This window comes from Boleophthalmus pectinirostris, unplaced genomic scaffold (assembly GCF_026225935.1).
Source record: "Boleophthalmus pectinirostris isolate CB_2022bp ecotype Guang Dong unplaced genomic scaffold, ASM2622593v1 HiC_scaffold_17, whole genome shotgun sequence".
In the NCBI taxonomy this organism is placed as follows: Eukaryota; Metazoa; Chordata; class Actinopteri; order Gobiiformes; family Gobiidae; genus Boleophthalmus; species Boleophthalmus pectinirostris.
This window is the reverse complement of record NW_026571115.1, coordinates 26,432,688-26,453,998: the sequence shown is the minus strand read 5'-3', so window position 1 is coordinate 26,453,998 and position 21,311 is coordinate 26,432,688. Positions and strand designations below refer to the sequence as shown.

At 37.8% G+C, this 21,311-nt stretch overlaps 1 protein-coding gene across 1 annotated transcript in view; it reads right to left on the bottom strand.

Moving 5' to 3' along the window:
• grapa (GRB2 related adaptor protein a) overlaps positions 1-21,311 on the bottom strand; it is a 77,140-nt gene that overhangs the window by 7,524 nt on the left and 48,305 nt on the right. The window contains exon 4 of the mRNA XM_020925253.2: positions 17,237-17,405. Within this exon, the coding sequence (XP_020780912.1) occupies positions 17,237-17,405 (169 nt within the window). The remainder of the gene's footprint in view (positions 1-17,236; positions 17,406-21,311) is intronic.

Below are 21,311 nucleotides of genomic sequence, written 5' to 3'. Positions count from 1 at the left end.
TCCAGGCCTGGTAAATGACATTTTCAATTTCCATGACTTTTTCAGGATTACCAGCATACGGTAAATGATAATTTTGATGATAACTTTGGACCAGTGCAAACCAAAGTGAATTGGATTAATGAAACTAATATTAAAATTTTAGCAGATTTTTATACTGGATCCCGATCCCACTGCCCTGTAATCAGCCTCGTCTCCAGACCCACAGCGAAGAAGATGAGACACTGTGAACAAATTATAATGTTCATGGACTGGAGTTTTGTACTGAAAGAGAGATTATTTCAGCACACATACTGAGTATTTAAGGCCTTGTTGAAGTTCTATTAAAGAATAACACTTTGTAACATTATTGTCACAGTTCTGCCTTTTGTTTGCATATTTTCCTCAGTCCAGCTCCGTTTCCCAGTCTGTTCCGGTCCTCCTTTTGCTACCTCCCTCTTTTTCCTTCAGCTGCCACTCATTCCCAGGTTAGTCTATATATCCTCCCCCTGTTTCATTCATTCTTTGCAAAATTGTTCACCTGTCAAGAAAGACACTAACTCTGTATTTGATATCTGTTGTGTGCAGTTTGAGCAATTATTCCTTGTTTGTAGTACCTGTTTCTGAGTTTATTCCCAGCCCATTTTCTACTTCTACTAGTTTTGGAGGATATTTTAGTTCACATTATAAAATCTCATATTCCTTTGTTGTTTTTCAGTCTGATTTGCCATATTAAACATGATTTCTGTTATTGAACTAAGCCTTTGTTTGCCTGTTTGCTTTGTGTTGCATTTGAGTCAAGTTTTCCTGTTTGATAGTTACTCCTTCACCTGAAAGATTCCACAGTATGCCTCGAAACTCTAGCCTGATTCATCAGCAGGTTTCACTTCGTAGAAACCGTCTGACCTCGCAGCATTAGAATTCGTTCGCTCGACGGTAGCCAGGTACTTTTTTCATTTAACCAATCGCTGCAGTTTGGTCGTGACGTATGTAATGTGGCGCTAATGGAACCAACTGGTATATTAAGCTTTTCCCAAATCCCGTAGGAAGAAGGGCAATAACGTCTTTCCCCTTGATAAAATTCACCAAACATTCTCTTTGTTCCGGCTTTAAATCCTTGATCTCAGGAATTGTTGCCAACACAGAATGTATGGCTCTTCACTGATTGGCTGGTGCCCAAACTCGCACTTCCAGGGTTTTTGCGAACCGTCTAGTGTATTCCGATTCCTGACCAAGTCGCTGGAGAGAAATGAAATTGAGCGGAGGCACTAGGTTAATGAAACTCATCTCCGTCATCAGCCTCATCTCTTAGGCTAAATTACAGGTCAGATCTAAGAATACATGATTTGAATGTTTTTTGTAGCAATAAAAATACTTGTAATGAACAAAATGAAAGCTGTTGATAGTTTGCGGCTCATCAGATTTCCCCTGGGGATGTGGTGCTAACTGTTGGCACTGCTCTGTTTGACACAGTCTTAACACAACCTAAAAGAACCGACTAAAACAAGACAAGTGAGCAGAACCAATTAGCAGCTTGATGTTAATGGGTATTTCAGAATTGTAAATGATCAGCGCAGCGAGTAGAGACCAGTGAAAGTGTATTAACTTGGGGAAAGCACACAAGCACTTCCTGGTTTCACCCAACAACCTAATTGGATTACATGGATTAAACATTAGTCATACTAGGCCTATGTTTTCCAGGGGCAAATTCTAACATGTCTAAAAGCTGATTTTGTACAACGCTGCAAATATCTTCTTTAATCTCGAGTAAGCTTTAAGTACAGGGACCTTTTCATGCTATAAAAGAAAGGCAGACTTACTGATTTAGCAGATTATGTTGAACAACTCTGCCAATTATTCACCCTGCTACACTGAGAATAAAAGGTGATACAACCGCAGCACCATTTAATAAGTGACTAAGATTTCCTCATGAAAATCCAAAACAAAATGTGTCGGGACATGGCTTTATAATCCTCAAATCAGAAGTAATCTTTGTAGGATATTATTTTTATGTCAACAGATGATTTTTCCATGTACATTTCAACATCAAAGAAGCCAAACGACAATGGTTCGCTTTGGGGAATTATATTTTAGTAACCTGTGCACATTCTGCCGATGAAAAGCGTTAGCAACGGAAGAAAAGAGAATAAATATTTTAGCGTATGTGATGTGGGTTCTTTTAACTGTTATCTAAAATCTCCTTTAGCTGATTAAGCTATTTTGTCATTTAGCAAATGTTCTTCTCATGTTTGTGGCTATTTCAGAGTGTTACAGTAATTATGAAATGAAATACACATTTAAAATCATTTCCAATTGACACAATTTTATTCTTTATCTGTTATAATGTTGAATACTTCTCATTTGATCAGCATTTTTGAAGTTGTTAAATTACTGTAGCTTCTAGCAATATGGATTAAGTAGTAGTAGTAGTAGTAGTAGTAGTAAAGTAGTAGTAGTTGCTGTAGTAGTAGTAGTTCTAGTAGTTGTTTGAGTAGTAGTAGTTGTTGCAGCTGTGGTAGTAGTAGTAGTTGTTGTAGTTGCAGTTGTAGATGCAGTATTAGTAGTAGTTCTAGTAGATGTTGCAGTAGTAGTAGTAGTAGTAGTAGTAGTAGTAGTAGTAGTGGTGGTAGTAGTTGTAATAGTAGTTGTAGTTGTAGTAGCAGTTGTAGTAGTTGTTGCAGTAGAAGTTCGAGTAGTTGTTGGAGTAGTAGTAGTTGTTTCAGCTGTAGTAGTAGGAGTAGTAGTTGTAGTTGCAGTTGTAGATGCAGTAGTAGTAGTAGTTCTAGTAGTTGTTGCAGTAGTAGTAGTAGTTTTAGTAGTAGTAGTTGTTGTAGTTGTAGTAGTAGTTGTTGCAGTAGTAGTAGTAGCTCTAGTAATTGTTGCAGTAGTAGCAGTAGTTCTAATAGTAGTAGTAGTAGTAGTAGTAGTAGTAGTAGTAGTAGTAGTAGTAGTTTGACAAACATTTATTTGTAAAAATGTTATATAGCCTACTTCTTATTTGATAAGCATTAGTTTAGCATTTTTGAAGTATGTTATCCTGTTTCAGTGTCCCAGCAGATACTGACCTAGCGCCCTGTGGTGTTTTTTTTAAGACAAATTTCAACTAAAACTTTGTGGTATTTCTGAGGCACAACATTATAGTTATTCTATCAAAAAATAGTATATGTAAGTGTGTGAGATGTTTCTTGTGTAATACTGGACCTTTAAGTAAAATTTAAAACCCACTTTGTTGATGAGTTGTTAGACTCATGATAGACGGGCGTTGTCTAGTAAAGAATTTCAAGTGCTAGAGTTCACAGGTCACCGTTGCACCAGGAAATATAATGAGATATTTTTCTTTAAAGGGCCCATAAAATGCTATTTTCTGATCTGTGTTGTAATGTTTCCTCATCATAAACAGACCTGAGGTGATGTTTTATTTCATTCGCACTTGTTTAACTCACAAACCCTGCATATTTAGACTGAGTTCTTATCTCAAAACACCTTCTCTAGAATCATTTGGATAATTTTTTCAGCCTTGGAATTGCCCATTTTGGATTGGAGATGTAGACAGACTAATAATAAAGAGTTACTTAAATGAAACAAAACACAACTCCAGGTCTGTTTTATTGAATGTAACAGCTTTTTAACATGGCTTAAATCTCACAGGAGTCAATTTATCTTAATATAACCTTGGACTTTTAGGTATTTCAGCTCTGAAGTAAACATGTAATTTGTTGTAGACTGCCTTTAGCTCATGACTGCATTGACCTACATACAAGACAAATAAACACCATTATAATGCAGGATCTGAATATGAGGAAGTTATTGCAAGCACAAAACATCAACAAACATCACATTGTATTATAGATAACAGGAATCCTAACTAAAAGTCAACCCGAGGCAGTGCATGAAAAGCAGTCAGTGTGAAGATTAAATAAACCATGAGAAAGCATCAGTTTGCCCAAATGACATGATCAGAGTAATTCGCAACAGTAATAGCTAGTAATTGGGCCAAATTATATGATATAGAATTGCAGCTATTATATGTAATGACAAGTCTCAGTGTGATAGTTTGTGATAATGTTGTCATTGTCAAAGTCATGGAGAATGGGGAAAATTGCAATGGAGCGTACAGAAAGTGACGGTCAACGAAAATATACCCATTCATGTTTAAAATGTTCCTATTTAAATGCACTGTACCTGATTTTAACCGTCTTAAAACTGAACTAGTTCATTTTAAAGGACTTATGTTACGCAAAATTGACTATTGATATTGTTGTTATCTCCTCAAAAACATACCTCGATTTGTGTGTCGTTTAATTCACACATGTTTGAGTAAACCTTTATTATTAGTCTGTCTACATCTTCAAAGCTCAAAATGTCCTGTTCCACCTTGTGATATCATGAAGCGGTAGTTTTCAAATTAACAGCTGCCTTTTACCTTTAGTTTAGTAGAGATTGGCGATTCCAGGGCTGAAATTATCTGATTCTTGTGAAGGTGTATGGAAACACAGTGGAGCTCTTCCTGCAAAGGTGGGGACTTGCAAGTCGTGACTTGAACTTGAGTCAGTCTTGAGTCACTATTTTTACGACTTGAGACTTGACTTGATAAAATGGACAAAGACTTGGGACTCGACTTGGGCTTGAACGTCAAAGACTTGGGACTCGACTTGGGACTCGACTTGGGCTTGAACGTCAATGACTTGGGACTGGACTTGGACTTGAGCCCTGTGGCTTGAGAAGACTTGATGCTCCTGCTTCTCTGTTTTTAGAAAATACTTTTCTCTTTTTCAGTTGATAAATGCAGTGCTTAATTTTACAGGAACAAACTGGAACATGTCCGTCCTACTTCTATGTTTGTTACTATGGCAACAGTAACTGAAGTATTGTGAGATGGTATCCTCAAATGTACTACAGTAATATACAGTACAATACAGTAAAGCCGAGGGAATTACAAAGAACATGATCCTTCCATTTCAGTGCAGACTACATAACTGTTGTTAAGCACTTTTTTATCTGAATTCTTTCTATTCTAACCGTAATAATTCACACTCTTGTCAAGACATTTAAAAAAGCAAAAATTAGCATTTCTATAACTCTTATACCATGACTTTTTAAGTACAGTTTAATTTAAAAGTCATATAAACTGCAAAAATGTAAACTATAATTAGTATATTATATTACTTTTTTGGTTTAAAGACATTGAAGCTCAATGCAGACGACTTGGACTTGACTTGGACTTGACTTGGACTTATGGGCCAGTGATTCGAGACTCGACTTGAACTTGCCTGTATTTGACTTGGGATTTGACGCGGGCTTGAGGTTAAGGACTCGAGATTTACTTGAGACTTGCAAAACCACGACTTGATCCCGCCTTTGTGTTACCACATGACATCACAAGGAGGAACAGGAGTGTTTTCATGTAGAGAGAAGAACTCGGCCTAAATATGCAGGATTTGTGCATTAAACATGGTGGCGTATGAATACAAAAACAGCGCTGATTTTTGCAGAATTGAGTAAAGCACCACACTCTTCCACATTTGAGAGGCTGTCGATTCAAATTAGTGGCTCTGGTTTGGCCGTTTTAAGTTAGGACGGTGGTTTGTCACACTCTATGGTTTGATTTTTTACTCTTCTGGATTCAAACAGAATGCAGAAATGACTGGCAAACAGCGGAGCATTCCAGATGAAGCTATATTTCCCTGGAGACAAGCAGGTAGCGGACCCCCAACCAGAAAATCCACCTTTAAAGATACATTTACTTCTTAAAATATCTGAGTTCAAGTATTCCAATTGGCATATAAAGATACCCAAAGTACAAAACATGCTCGAATCCAACTCTGAGTTTGATACTAAATAAATTGCCCCACTTAACGCGGCTGCAAAACCTAATTAGACTCAGAATTAAGCACAGTAGAGCGCACACAATGAAATCAACAAGCGTAAACATGAAATTAGCTACAGTTCATTTTTATATCTGTAATTATATGCTAATCAAACCACAAAAATAAAAAAACAACAGTGCCAGTTCCTCTTTTTAAATTATAGCTGTTGTCTGCTGTGGTTAAAATGCGACTAACATGAGTGGCTGCTAGCAAAGTTGAGCAATTTCTAGTTTTTTTGAAATTATTTTGTGTGTGTGTAGTCAAATTTAGGTCATCCGGTTTGTCACGCTCCCGGGAGAAAGGTGCCGTTATCTTGCGTTTAACTAGAGATGTGATGCCCGTGAGCAAAATACCTCGGCTGCACCTGCTCCAGATTTTTAGCACTGAGAATTTGTGACTAAAACGTGCTACGAGGAGTTTGCCAGACACCAACACACGGTTAAAATAGCTAAATTTTGACATAAGGAACAAGTTGCATGCGCCTACCTAAAACTAGCTCGAATACATAACACGGTCCATCTGCCAAAACGTGTAATAAACGGTACAAAAATATCAGTTGGAAGCATAGACTCTCTAAAAACTGGACTGTGTGACGTCACCTGTAGCTTTCGGCTCCAGTCAAATGAAGCTCATTGAGGCTAAAAAAGGAACTCCATATTTGTAATTTCAAGGAGCAACTCTGGATCGAGGCTAGTGAAGGTACCATCCCTTTGTTCATAATGTTTTTTTAATATAAAGTGAACGGATGCCTGAGTTGATGGAGCCAACTTAACATTTTCTCAGGGTTTATACGAGTCCAATCTGTTCTAGAGTTAGTTTAACTTTTTTGGAAATGTTAATTAAGTAACAGTGGGCCAAAGTTCCTGTTTAACCCCGAAATCAAGAGATATTTTGATGTTTTTAGAGTAAACTGATAATGGAAACTTTCCTGGTTTAGCTCTACAACTACGGGTGTAACAATAACTGAAATATCGTGATATCGTATTTTCAAAGTTCTCACAATATATCAAATTGCAAGTCTCTTTGCTTAAATTAAGAGTTATGGTGCAGCAATATTATGGTGCAGCAAAAAAAAGACAGGGGGAACTACATAGACCATGATTCTTTGCACCATTTCAGTTCAGACTACAAGAAGAAATAACAGTTCTAAGCACTTTTAAGTCTTTGTTCTTTGGATTGAGCCTTGTCGAGGCATTTTAAGAGGAAAATGTCTCATATTAACAGTTTTGTTAGCCTCCATAAAATATCGCAATAAATATCGTAGCATGAGATGTGTATTGTGAAAATATTGTAGAGATTTGGATATTGTTACATCCCTAATCATGAGCCTCCCCACCATATCTTGAGCTTTCCCACGATATTGTTGTAAATATCGTACCGTGAGGTTCATAACGTGACGATATCATATCGTGAGACTTGGATATCGTTACACCTCTATAAACAACACACAGAGGTGTTTTATTTTAACACTTTATTTTTAGTTAATTTAAGGTGAAATTATGTACAAAACTGGTTCAAACTGATCTTCCCTTGCAGGAGTTTGAAGTGGTGAGAGTTGCCAAATTAACACTAAGGGAAGTATAATTAACTTCATACTTCAAGTACATTTAACTTCAAATCATATCAACTCTGGCATTTATCCCCAACTCGAACCTCCTTTTAACTTTCAAATAGTTAAAATAACGCTTTTTGGGTTAAAAACAACTCTGAAATATTTTACCCTGAAATTTTAACCCTCCAGTTTTTGCTGTGTATGTACTGTAGATACAGTCTGTGGTTGGAAGTGAATTGGTCACGTTTAGCAAAACACACACATCAAGACTTCAATAAAAGTGTGACGTTTTCAAAATAAATAAATGAAGTAATGTGAAAATAACATGCAAAAAAAGGGGGGGGGGAAATCATGTTGAAATTATTTGAAAAAAAAAAGGTGTTACTGTTTTTGCAACAACAGCACTTATTGTTACTGCTGTGCTAGCTAACACAAAATGCATTAATGTATTCATTATTCAACAGCCTATTGTACTTTCAGACATTTGGCGCTGACATAACACAGTAATATAACCGTTATATCAACACATGGCCTACTGTATGTCTGAAAATAGATGTAATACATATTGCAAGAAACTTATATTGCTATAGCGCTGAGGCCTTTCATTTTATAGATGGAAAAATAAAGAGTAAATAAATCATAAATGGCTTTACATTACTGCAGGGTTTGTGTGAAAGAAACAAAACACAACTCCAAGTATGTTTGTGATGAGGAGGGGTGTGCAAAAATATTGAAATACTGATATATCATACTGTTTAATTTGATGATACAGTATCGATATCATGGGCTGCTGTTTCGATAAATCATCAAGAGTATTTTTAGGTATATTTTATTTAATTATTTTGTGTAAGAGCTACAATTGTGTTGACATTTTCACTGTTTTGATGAGTAAAGTGGGTGACTCTACACAGACTTACAAACTTTGTGGGTTAATAACTTTTAGTATCACAGCCATGATTTATTCTTTGTTTTCCACTGAACCATATCGAATCATTTTGAAATATATTGCATCGAATCATACTGAATGAAAAGTGCACTGTATCGAGGTATGTATTGTATCATGGTCTATGTATCGAAGTATGCATCATATCGTGGCCTATGTATTGAGGTATTTATCATATCGTGGCCTATGTATCGAAGTATGTATCGTATCATGGCCTATATATCGAAGTATGTATCGTATCGTGGCCTATGTATCGAAGTATGTATCATATTGTGGCCTATGTATTGTATCATGGCCTATGTATCGAGGTATGTCTCATATCATGGCCTATGTATCAAGGTATGTATCGTACTGTGGCTTATGTATCGAGGTATGTATCGTATAGTGCCCTATGTATCGAGGTATGTATTTTATCGTGGCCTATGTATCGAAGTATGTATCGTATCGTGGCCTATGTATTGTATCATGGCCTATGTATAGAGGTATGTATCGTATCGTGGCCTATGTATCGAGGTATGTATCGTATCGTGGCCTATGTATCGAGGTATGTATCGTATCCTGGCCTATGTATCGAGGTATGTATTGTATCCTGGCCTATGTATCGAGGTATGTATTGTATTGTGGCCTATGTATCGAAGTATATATCGTATCATGGCTTATGTATTGTATCATGGCCTATGTATTGAGGTATGTATCGTATCGTGGCCTATGTATCAAAGTATGTCTCGTACTGTGGCCTATGTATCGAGGTATTTATCGTACTGTGGCCTATGTATCGAGGTATGTATCGTATCATGACCTATGTATCGAGGTATGTATCGTATAATGGCCTGTGTATTGTATCATGGCTTATGTATCAAGGTATGTATCATACTGTGGCCTATGTATCGAGGTATGTATCATATCGTGGCCTATGTATCGAGGTATGTATCATATCATGACCTATGTATCGAGGTATGTATCGTATAATGGCCTGTGTATTGTATCATGGCTTATGTATCAAGGTATGTATCATATCGTGGCCTATGTATCGAGGTATGTATCGTATAATGGCCTGTGTATTGTATCATGGCTTATGTATCAAGGTATGTATCATACTGTGGCCTATGTATCGAGGTATGTATCGTATCAGCAACTTCTTAATGATACGCAGCACTAGTGATGAGGAAACATTATAACTTAGATCAGAAAATAGCTTAAAATAGGCCCTTTAATAAACACAGCTAACGATCCAGATGCAAATAAAACATAGGCCGACTCGCTAGCAAATATTAAGGAAGTTGACCCGTTGTAAATATTTGACCTAAATGCAAATCGATGCCGCTCACATAAGCCTAACCAAATCATTTCTGGTGTGATGTAATGTGAAGTATAGGCCCGTGCTGTGCTAATTTCCATCTGCTCTAAAATGGTTTAATTATTTAGTAACCATTAATATTGGTGTAGTAATCTTTATTTTATGTTGTTTCTTCGCGTGGGAATGCAACTTGTAAATGTCTGAAGCTATGCCCATACTTCTGCTGAGTGAAGTGACAATGAAGTGACAGTGGTACTTAAAATGTCGTGTTTAATGTTTGTGGCGAATCGTAACTTTACACGAAAATATGGGAAGGGATTGTGAATATACGCTTTAGTGTTAGCAATGAAAATTTTGGAAGCTCAGTATTTTATTATTGATACTTTGCAGCTTATTTCATCAGCATTGCCTGGGGGTGTTGCGCTAACTGAAAGCACTGCTCTGTTAGACGCTCTGTTACTCAAGTTTGACTTCAATGTGAGTTTTATTTTAACACAATCTGACGGGAAAGAGCTGACATGGTTGGAACTAAAACAGGTGAGATGATGTGTGAGCTAAGAAAAGTCTCTAACACATAAAATCACTGTCATGAGTAGAGGTGTGCAAAATATTGAAATATCGATATATCATACAGTATCGATATCGTGGGCTGCTGTATCAAAATATCACCAAGAGTAATTTTTGGTATATTTTACAAAAGTATTTTGTGTAAGAGCTACAGTTGTGTTGACATTTTCACAGTTTTAATGAGTAAAATGGGTGTCTTTCATACTACCGTATTTTCCGCACTACAGGGCGCACTCAAAATCCTTCAACCCCATCAAAAAACGACTGCGCACCCCACAATCCAGAGCGCCCTATACACGAATCCACTCAGGTGTCCCAGCACGACTTCAGTAAACTACAAAGCCGCACTACCTGCAGCGCACGCAAACACACACGGAGCAGACAGTGACCGCGCGGCGAGAAACACCCACAGCCACACTCATCACTCCACGCCGACGAGGAACGGAAAGGAGGAACGAACTGAAAAAGCGAGTGCAATGTGCCTTTCTGAGCCACAACTGAACAACTGAGTCACCGTGAACACGCCAACAATCCAGCGGTCCCAGACAGCACCCTCCCTACACGCCACAACTGAACAAAGCCGAGAGTCACCGTGAGCGCGACAAACAAAGTCCCACTGACCCATTCAACTGTTGTGTTTCATTTAAAGTCCACTGCGGTTTATATGTGAAAAAAGTACGAAAATAGACCATTCAATGACCGTGCGCCTTATAATCCAGAGCGCCTAATAGTGTGGAAAATACGGTAACTTTGCACAAACTTAGACTTAATAGCCTTTTAGTATACTAATTGATTTGAAATGTATTGTATCGAATTGTATTGAAACGAATGTGCACTGTATTGAAAAACATATCGTATTGAGGCCTATGTATTGAGGTATGTATCGTATGGGCATCTTCTTAATGATGAATAATGAACAGTTTTTCAATTATTCTATCTCACCTCCATGAACGCTCATATTGATCACAGGCCCCTGAAATTATGTTATTTATATCCAATTTGTATTTGTAAAAATTTGAACTGCCAACCTTTGAATCACAATGGACGAACACTCTATCAACCTCTTTGTTTAGTCTTAATTTAGGCTTCTTTTCCCCCAAAAAATCTGTTGGTAAATAAATAGATTTACATTAAAGAGCCATTAAACACCCTCCTGAAGCTTCACTCTGCCCCTAAGCAAAATCTAAAAAATCCTCCAGCGTGGGTGCTGCCCGGCGGGTTGTGAGGCAGACTCTGGAGCGATGATTGACAGCCGACTGACAGCCACAACAATCCAACACAGTGTGGACCGGTGCGCTCCAGACTTTAAAACAGAGCGGACATTTGTGCTTGGATCACACCGTTTCCCTTTTATCCAGACACGGCGGGACGTCGCAGTGACCGGCCAGTGACCTACAATCTGACTCACTGACGGCCTTTAGTCCAACCCGAAAATTCAAATGTACTGGCCGTAGTTGGTCCTAAAGGGGCCCTTACAAACACGACTTTGACCCAAAAGTCAGATTTTTAACAAATATGCACTAAAAAGCCAAAATAAGGCCAGGGATACAGTATACTTTTCTATTTTAGACCCATTTACACAGATAATCAGTAGAAAAAAAGCAATTTTGGTGTTTAATGGCCCTTTAATTTCTAACTAATAGTAGAGCTTAACTGAATTAATCAAATATGACAGTAAGTATGTGAGATCTACTAGGCCCTTTTAGCTCTCAAAGTCTCACTGAATCCCCCTCCTTTTACTCCCCACGCTAAGTCACTCCCCCCTCAGAGCACTTACTCAGATTACTCAAGCATTCACGGATGACATATAAAACCACTTCAGGCATGTTTCGGATGAGCAACGTTATAACATGGTAGACAGCTCAAAAAAAAAAAAAAAAAAAAAAAAAAAAAAAAAGGATTTTGCATAAAACCACTGAAGTAGACACACACACACACACACACACACACACATAAAATATACAAAAATCTTTCCATAAAGTTCCACAATTAAATAAAACTGTGTCAAAGTAACTCATTTGCCTCTCCATCTTCGTGTCTCTGCTTCTTCAGTTCCCAGACGGTTGTAGATACACATATTTTACAAGATTTTTCCGACATGTGATAGGTACTAGCACGTGTTTTGGTACAGAACTGGTGTGAACACATTGCAGAGTCACGAACCGAGCCAGATAAGATTCTGCCACTCCCAGCGAAGAAACCGAGAAGTTAAAATGAGCTACAGTCGCAAATTAATTCACAGTACAAAAACGAGCTTGTCACCTGCTCAAATTTAGTGTGAGAGACTTGGCACTTAAATAAACACGGGCATAGCTAAGTAAGTGGTGGATGCGTGTAAGAAATGTAGCATGACATAATTCAAAGACAACGCGAGGTGCATGACAGATGTAGTGTCTTATTCTGTTTTGAAAGATGCTAAAAATAGCGTTTACAAAAAATAAAAAAAACATTGCTAAGACTGCATGTCTCATAAGTCATTTTCCTCGGTTTTATACGACAGGAGCCAGCAGCAGGAAATTTCAGTAGTTTTAAATGCGCACTGTGTGACTTTTCTAGTGAGGAGTCTGCCTCCTGCTTGTCACCATAGAGATGTTGTTGCGTTGCCTGGAAAGTTCCACAGTATGGCATTAAAGCTTACTGACAAAATACATCCTGACATTATTTCTGTCTGATCTGTATCTAACCTGTAACTTGGCCTGGTGCATGAGGGTGAATAGGCTATGTTTAATGCCATACAGTGGAACATTCAAAGCAAAATATTAACATGAGCATGGAAACAAACAGATGGAGGTCCCTTCACCAGAAAGGTTACGTAGTGCTCCTTTTAAAAGTGGCTTGTCTGCTGAGCATTGGATAGAATCTTGCAGCAAACCAAAAGAACAGTTTTAATAAAGCCCAGAAGAGATCGCAAATTTAGTGAAACATGCAGGGATGACATCTAAAACCTCTTCAGGCATGTTTTTGATGAAGGAAAAACATTATAACATTTGATTTTGCATAATACCCCCTCTTTAATAAAACAAGAGAGGGAGAGAGAGCACAGCTACACAATGAATAACTGAAACATTTAATACAGGGGTGTCCAAACTTTTTTCATCAAGGGTCACATATCTAAACACAGACAAAGCAGAGGGTGATTGAGGGCCTTAAACTGGTGTTCATAACAGTGAATAATTGAAATATGTGCATGTTTAACACGTTAGAATGAGCCATCAGTTTTTATTTATGCTAAGATTTTTAAAACCACACACTAAATATTAAATATGAGCTTTATCAAGGTATATTAAAAAAAAAAAAAACTTGCAGTAAGAAATTAATTTTCATTGATGCAAGGTAATTTGGGCCAATTCACCTGGAAGTCTGAGGGCCAAGAAAAATTTGTCTGAGGGCCGCGTTTAGCCCCCGGGCCATAGTTTGGACATGCCTGATTTAATACATGAAAGAATTTGTACAATACAAATACATTGCAAAATTGCTTTTCACTTCTTGTACAAAAACTTAATTAGTGCAGTTGTCATTGTGTGGAATCGCATGTACTCGTGTAGTTTTAGTATGTGTTAGTCTGATTCATCAGCCAGTTTCACTTCATGGAAACTGCCTGACTTCGCAACATTAGGATTCGTTCGCTTGACGGTAGGCGGGTACTTTTTTTATTTAACCAATCGCTGCTATTTGGCTGAGACGTATGTAATGCGCCGGAACGCTCAGTGGTGTCCAAGCAATTGTCGGCGTCACAGCTCTTCGCTGATTGGCCAGTGCGCGGTCTAGAACTTCTGGGGTTCTTGCAAACTGTCTAGTGTATTCTGATTCCTGATCTAGTCGCTGGAGAAAAATGAAATTGAGTGGAGGCAGTAGGTAGTATATGTCCCTGTGTATTTATAAATGTTGTCTACAGGGCTGACTGATTTGGGGAACATCTAATTGTCTTATTGCAATTTTTCTGACAAGCATTAGAGTTTCGATTAGATTAGTAAAAATCTGCTAATGGCAATGAAGAAAGAGGAGGCCTATCAGTTTTGCTTTTGTTCAATCATGTATAGAAGACTGAACTGCGAAACAAATGAAAGAATCACATGTATTTCTGAACATGTGTGTACAGATCTAAACTACAGGGTTCACAGTTTTATGCAGAATAAGACAGGATATTTTGTTTGTTTATGGACATTATGATAGTTAAAAATGTCGGCCTTTGCGAATTACTAACCCCTTAATGCCGACTGTCACAAATATGCGACAAACCGTTTGGATCAAGAAATAGTGCTGTGTTGGTTAGTGCATGTGCAGGACCTTCCTAGAAACCTTTGGCAAGCACTTGTTTCTAGTTGTCGCAAATTTGCAACGCACTCAAATTTCTATTTATTTATTTATACTATAGTCAAATTAATAATCCCAACTTAATTTACCATCTACTTAAAGGCAAAAACACTCACAAAACATTTTTTTATATACATCTATATAAATTCAGGCGTTAAGGGGCTAAATTTCGATTCGGCTTCGATTCATCTTGCAGTCCTAGTAGCCTATATGAAATATTCTGCAGCCTGACTGAAGAACAGACGAGTGTACAAATGTGTTTTTAGAGTCCTCCCCCTCTCTCTCCTTTGACATGACAGATTCGGTTGGGTTACGTGGCGATGGCAGGCCTATGATCTTCCATTACTGCCCCTGCCTACACACACACACACACACACACACACGCACACACACACACACAAAACATACAGCGAAAGTAACGGCTCCAGAAATCATGGCAACATATGGACTGCCTGCCAAGCTGTCTCGCCTGTCACAAAATATGCTGGGGTCTTCACAAGTTACAGCCGAATGAAATATGAACATGCGGAGTCCTTGTCAAGTTTGGTAAAAGATGCTCAAAAAACACATTTCGTGACAATTAAGTCTCTTCGAAGCAATTTTACAAGTTTGACAACATATTGAGGAAGGGTGAGAGTCGAAAGGTCACAAGGATATTTTTGGAAACTTGACTGAAGAGGCATTTCACATTTTTGCATTTTACGAATAGTGATTGTAAAACATATGCCGGTATTAATTATTTACCCTTTGTAAAATACATAGACTGTAAAAAGAAGTGGACTAAGGGTCACCACACACTACAAGAGAATTTGCCTGATTTTGGCTGCAATTTGCTCCTCCCCGAGTTCAGGGAGGCGTGACCCGTCTTTTTGTCTTGTCAGTGTGTCCACCAAGCATCAGCAACGCTACGATAACAGCCAATAAAATAAAGTGTCAGGGGCAGAGGAGTGATGGACACAGAGACGCAAGATACAAACTCGGGGTGTCGCGAAAATAATGAGAAGACTTTATTACTCACGTCTCGTAAAGTGGTAAATTTAAAGCGCAGCATCTCATCCACATTGCCCATAGAAATTATTCTCCGCAAATAATGACACCCAGTCCATAAACCTGCACACTATTAATCGAGTTTGAGGCCTTGTTTGAAAGTAAAAAGGCAAGAGTAGTTCCTCGCATGTGTCTGTTTACATCCACACAGCGCACGGATCGAGGTGAAGTTGCAGATTACCGATAGTGACTCTACTTCCTGTGGACTTTATCGCCAATATTTACACTTTAAAAATTATGTGTCTGAAGTTTTGCACCACATTTCACAAATAATAACACAGTTTTGACTTCTATCTAAACTAGAAGTGCAGTGCTCTGATCTTTTGAACACTTAACAGTCTCAAAGTGAGTCATTTTACTGTAGACAGGAAACAGCTGACACGATCACTCCCACAACTTTGTATCCTGTGTTTCGCAGACATATCCCGCTGCAGTTTTTGCGATCAGAGATTTTAAGTCTCATGAGATTCTCCTTGTGTTTGTGGTTGCGCTTTTTGTCGCTCATTTAAAAATCATTTAAGACTAAAAAATCTTTAAGGTAGTGCAACGTCTCCAGTCAAATGAAGCTCACGAGGTTCTAGGAGCGAATTTGGAGCCCGTTTCATATTAGGAATTCGAACTTATTTGTACAAAAAGGCAAAATAAAAACACTAGGTTCATGCAGAGAAGTCGATGGAGCCGAAAGCGCCCCATGAACTCTTCTTATTTGAAACGCAGCAGCTACCAGGTCAGCTATAAGATAAGTATATAAAGTTTATGGTAAGAATATAAAGAAATGTTCACTTTTTAGTTATGAAACTTTTTTAGCATTTTCCGTTTGACTATTATAGCTGTTTTTGCCACTGAGAAATCCTTGATAAGTTTGTTTTTGATCAATATTCTTTACAGGTAGTACTGGTCGATGGTTTCATCTTCTGCCGATGTGTCACTGGGCAAAACACTTCACTATTTTCTTCTATATTAATTAGGGGTGGGATTAAATAAGTTTTCTTCTTCCTACTCCTTTTTGGACAAAAAAAATAAATAAATAATAGTTAATTTTTTTGTTGTTATTTTTATTTCTATTATGATTTCACTTATGTTATATGTTCCATTGTATATAAATGTAAATCTTTACTTGCCCAAAATAAATGCATAAATAAAAATCATTGAAAAAAAATTAAAAAAAAATTGTAAATATTTGATCAGAGTTGGTGGAGATTGGTTGCCTGGCAAGTTCAGAATGATATCTCTGTATATTTTTACACAAATATCAGTCTGCTCAGTGACAAATGTGAAAGAATGGAGCTCATTGGGCACAACATTTTTTCTTTCTTTTTTCCTCCCTGATTGGCTAATCCACCTGTCAATCATGCCCATCTGAAACCAGACTCACATCTTTGCAAAATAATGGAAATTCATAAGCACCTTACTACATTAAGTGAGACAAATGTGAGAAATTAATGAATAACACACTAACAAAGGGTTTATATGAATTAACTTTGAATATTTGTCTAATATTTCAACTGTGATATGAATCTCATTCTAACCTTTCATTTGATATTTGCCCAAAATGTCACTTGCGCACAGCCGTGGATATGAAGTTTAAAGAACTTCAGCTAACGCGTTATCTGATCTGAAGATATTTTTGTTTTCGCAGCTCCTGACGGCAGAAGAGGAGGAAGAATTCTCACCCTGGCGAAGTGCTCAGGATCTCGCAGAAACACGGTCCTCTCCTTGGCGATGCTGTTGCTATGGTAAAACTCCACCAGTTCATTGAGCGAGGAGAAGAGCTCGTCCCACACGTAGTACTGACCACAGCGATCCTGGAGCACCTTGAAATGCTGCACGTGGTCCCCATAACTGCAAGTAAAACACACACACACATGTATTTTTGTCAGTCAAAATTACAATGACAAATGGCACAAGTGTCTGGCAAAGGGTCTGCTTCCTGCTTGTCTCCATGGAGATGTTATTGCTTTGCTTAGAATGTTTCACACTGGCATTTAAATGATTTATTTCCATGGAGACAAGCAGGCGATGCCCCTCTCACAGTGAGAATTTGTGTTTTTGAACAATAAAAACACCCATCATGAAATAAATGTGAGATTGAATTTTGTGAAGTTGAATGAAGTTTAATGCCATACTGCGGAACAATGTTGGCCAAGTGGTGACATTTCAAAGGAGCAAGGAGTGCGGGAGTGTAACTTTTTCATCAGAAACGTTACATAGTTCACCTTTACATAGTTTTTAAAAATAAGGAATAATTCAATATTGACTTAACTTGTTATACTGAAATTGTTTCGAAATACTTTCCATCTGTATTTAGACAATCAGCCTTCCAAAGCTAATTTTTAGTTCAATAAACAGTTTTAAATCTATTTATATTTAATTAAATTTCTCAATACTAGAAACCTATAAGATCTAGAAATTTTAATTGACATGCTTTTTTCAGGTTTTGAAGATTGAACTATAACATACATCAATCTTTATTCTGTTCATGGTAAACCTCAATATTGATCCAAAATGTCCTCATACTAGAAACGGATCCACTGACCCGTTCAAAACTGCAGAACTAATAGTCCTTCTCTCTTCATAGTGACATTTTACCGCTGTTAGCAGATTTTCACTCCATTAATTTTTGAAGAATGTGACATTTTTGACCCCACAGGCCTGACCTGGAGTCTGCATTTTAAAAATAATCACAAGTAAAAGAGCAGGGGGACTACAGGTGTAAATGCACATCCATGCTTTAACCTCGCACCAGCTTCTTTCTTATGACTTCTGTCTTAGTTAGTGTTTTATTGTGCACTGTCCCTGTACAGATAAAAAGCAGACCGTACTATATCAGTGGGTGGAGATAGTGGGCAGGTGAAAACAGACATTTTCTGAGCCCCAAATGCAAAGCAAGGCCGGATTACACAAACATGCATAAACCAGTAAAGTAAATTTCTTATGAACTTTTTCAGAGACTCTACAAAAAATATATCTATATTAAAAGTTTGAATGATTGCTCGGGCATAATTAGCTATGTGGTGACGAATGAGCACAAGACCTATAATTTTATTTAAAATCTGTTTCTGACACGTTATAAACGTCAGTTATTAAAACATTTCACAGGATCTTGCATTTTAAATGTGCTATGTGGATACAGATATTAGTCACCACAGAGCTGGTTAGCCTCAGCGATGCCTTTGAACTCTTAACATTTGAATTTTTTGAAAAGTCTATGAGTCTAAAACTCTATGGAAAAAGTTCTTCCAGTACCAGAGCAGACTTCAAAGTGGGCGGGACTGTTGAACTGCATTGAAATATTGCATAACTAATACCTGTGGAATGCTCTGCCCCCCCATGTCCGAACAGCCCCACAGTGGAGAGTTTTAAGTCTCATCTTAAAACCAGCTTTTATTGTCTGGTTTTTAACACTGGCTGAGTTGTGTGGTCCTTTGTATATTTTATTTATTTTACTTATTTACTGCTATTTCATTTTGATTTTACTGGTTTTATTGTTTTAGGACTGGTATGACCAAATTTTTGCAATTTACTGTATTCTTCAGACTATAAGTTGCACCGGACTATAAGTCGCAATTTTTGGGGGAAATTTATTTTATAAAATCAGAGACCAGGAACCGACATTTTATCTTGAAAGGGAAGTTATAGTAACAACAGACTGTTAACATCACCTATGAACAGTTCTTCAGATAGCTATAGCATAAACAACACAACAAGTCTACTAAACTCTCCATCTCGCTCCAAATCACTAAATCCATTGAATCCTTCATCCTCAGTGTCACTTCTGAGCAACTCCACGACCTCCGGAGGTAAATGGCGCGCCGCTTCCTCTTTTGTGTAGCTGTCGTCAGACTCATCATCAGTTCCAGTTAGAATTATTCCGGCCTTTCTGAATCCCGACAGGATGGTTTCAGTTGTTATTGAAGTCCAGGCCATTTGGATCAACAATTGACTTCCAGGAAAGTTGCATGACGCACACTCCCAGTTACCGTGAAGCTGTGTTCTCCATCCTCGCTTTCCGCCAGCCCTTCACAAGTTTCTCGCTCACTCCAAACTTTCTTTCTGCTGCTCGATTACCGTTTTCGGCTGCATATTTCACCACTTGCAGCAGGACAGCATCGTTTTATGCAGGAGACATGAGCAGTAGGGCCTGAAGTGACAGTGGTACAGGAGTAATAGGAGTAGCAGATTTTGGCACACAAGCCTAGAGCCTCTCACAGCTGTCAGTGTGAAAACTTTAATGTATAAGTCGGACCGGAGTATAAGTCGCAGGACCACCCAAACCATGAAAAAAAGTGCAACTTATAGTCCGAAAAATACATACAAATACATTTTGTTGCCTTAATTTTATGATCTCTGTACAACTGTTTTGTTTGTAAAATGTGCAAAATGTGGATTTGGATTTGAAATATACACTAATAATGAGCCAACTAACGATGAGGGGACACCATTACATCATGTCTAAAAGCTCAGGTAATTTTTACGGCTGGCTTCATAATCTGAATTTATAGTTTGCATATAGGTCCCTCATGAACTCTACCATTGTCTGAAAGCAATTCTCATTTTGATTTTACCAGTCAAGTGGGTGCCTTATCATATTGCAGAGATTGAGAGCACCAGTATCGGCTCCCCATCTTTTCGGCTATTAATCAGATGAAGACGCATCCAAGTGCTTGAAAAATAATTGAGTCATCTCCCAAAATAGCTTGGAGAGTCATTACAGCGTTGCCGTAGCGCGCATCTTGTTTTGGTGATTAAAAGAGTTTGGCCGCCTCCCGTTGGCAACCACTCACCTATCCTGCTGTGCGGCGGTTGCTAAGTAACGCGTCGCCGCCGGGTTATGCTTAGAAAACTGGACATATCGCCACAATCTCACCATTATATAACCACATCCAATATTCAGCGGAAGTCCATGCAACGCCCCCGTGGTTCTAAAAGCATTGCAGAGTAGGTGTGCAACTGACTGGGAACGTAGGTTGATTCATAGTGTTCAAGTTTAGAGGCCACAAAAACGAAACGCGATGCTAAATAAAACTCAGCATCGCTCCAGGATAAGAGTGTGAGGTCGGGGTTAATAATATATTAATCATACATACACAAGGACATAATGACATAATGCTATCCTCTGGTTAGGGGGCGAGCACTCAACCCACTGTGCCACTGCCAAGCTTAATATTATCTTACTAGTATAATTTAGATTTAGGTCGTAAAAGTAAAATGCTAAAAGTTAACAGACAATGACTAGGAATATGCATAGAGTTAAAACTGTAGCAAAAATAAACACGTTCTAATGCGCTATCTTCTGGTTGGGGGGCAAACACTCGACCCACTGTGTCACATAACGTAAAAACACGGAATATTATCTGTAGTTTAGAGTTAAGGCAGATGCTAAAATTTAAGATGATATAATTAAAAACGATAAATAAGAATATGTATGAGGTTAACACTAAATAAAATAAACAAATTTGAAAAATGTTTTTAATTTCTAATACATTTTTCTTTTTGGTTTGCAACTGCCCACAGCAAACTTTTTAATTAATTTTTTTTTTTTTTTTTTTTTTCAACAAAATGTGGATTAGTTTTTATATCATATGCCTTTCGTACTCTAGCAATCATTCATGCACAAGGACATTATGACAGTATGTGCTACCCTCTGGTTAGGAGACAAACACTAAACCCACTGTGCCCCTGCCAAGCTTAATATTATCTACTAATCACAATTAAAAGTATTTATATTTTCATATTCCAGGTATTCCT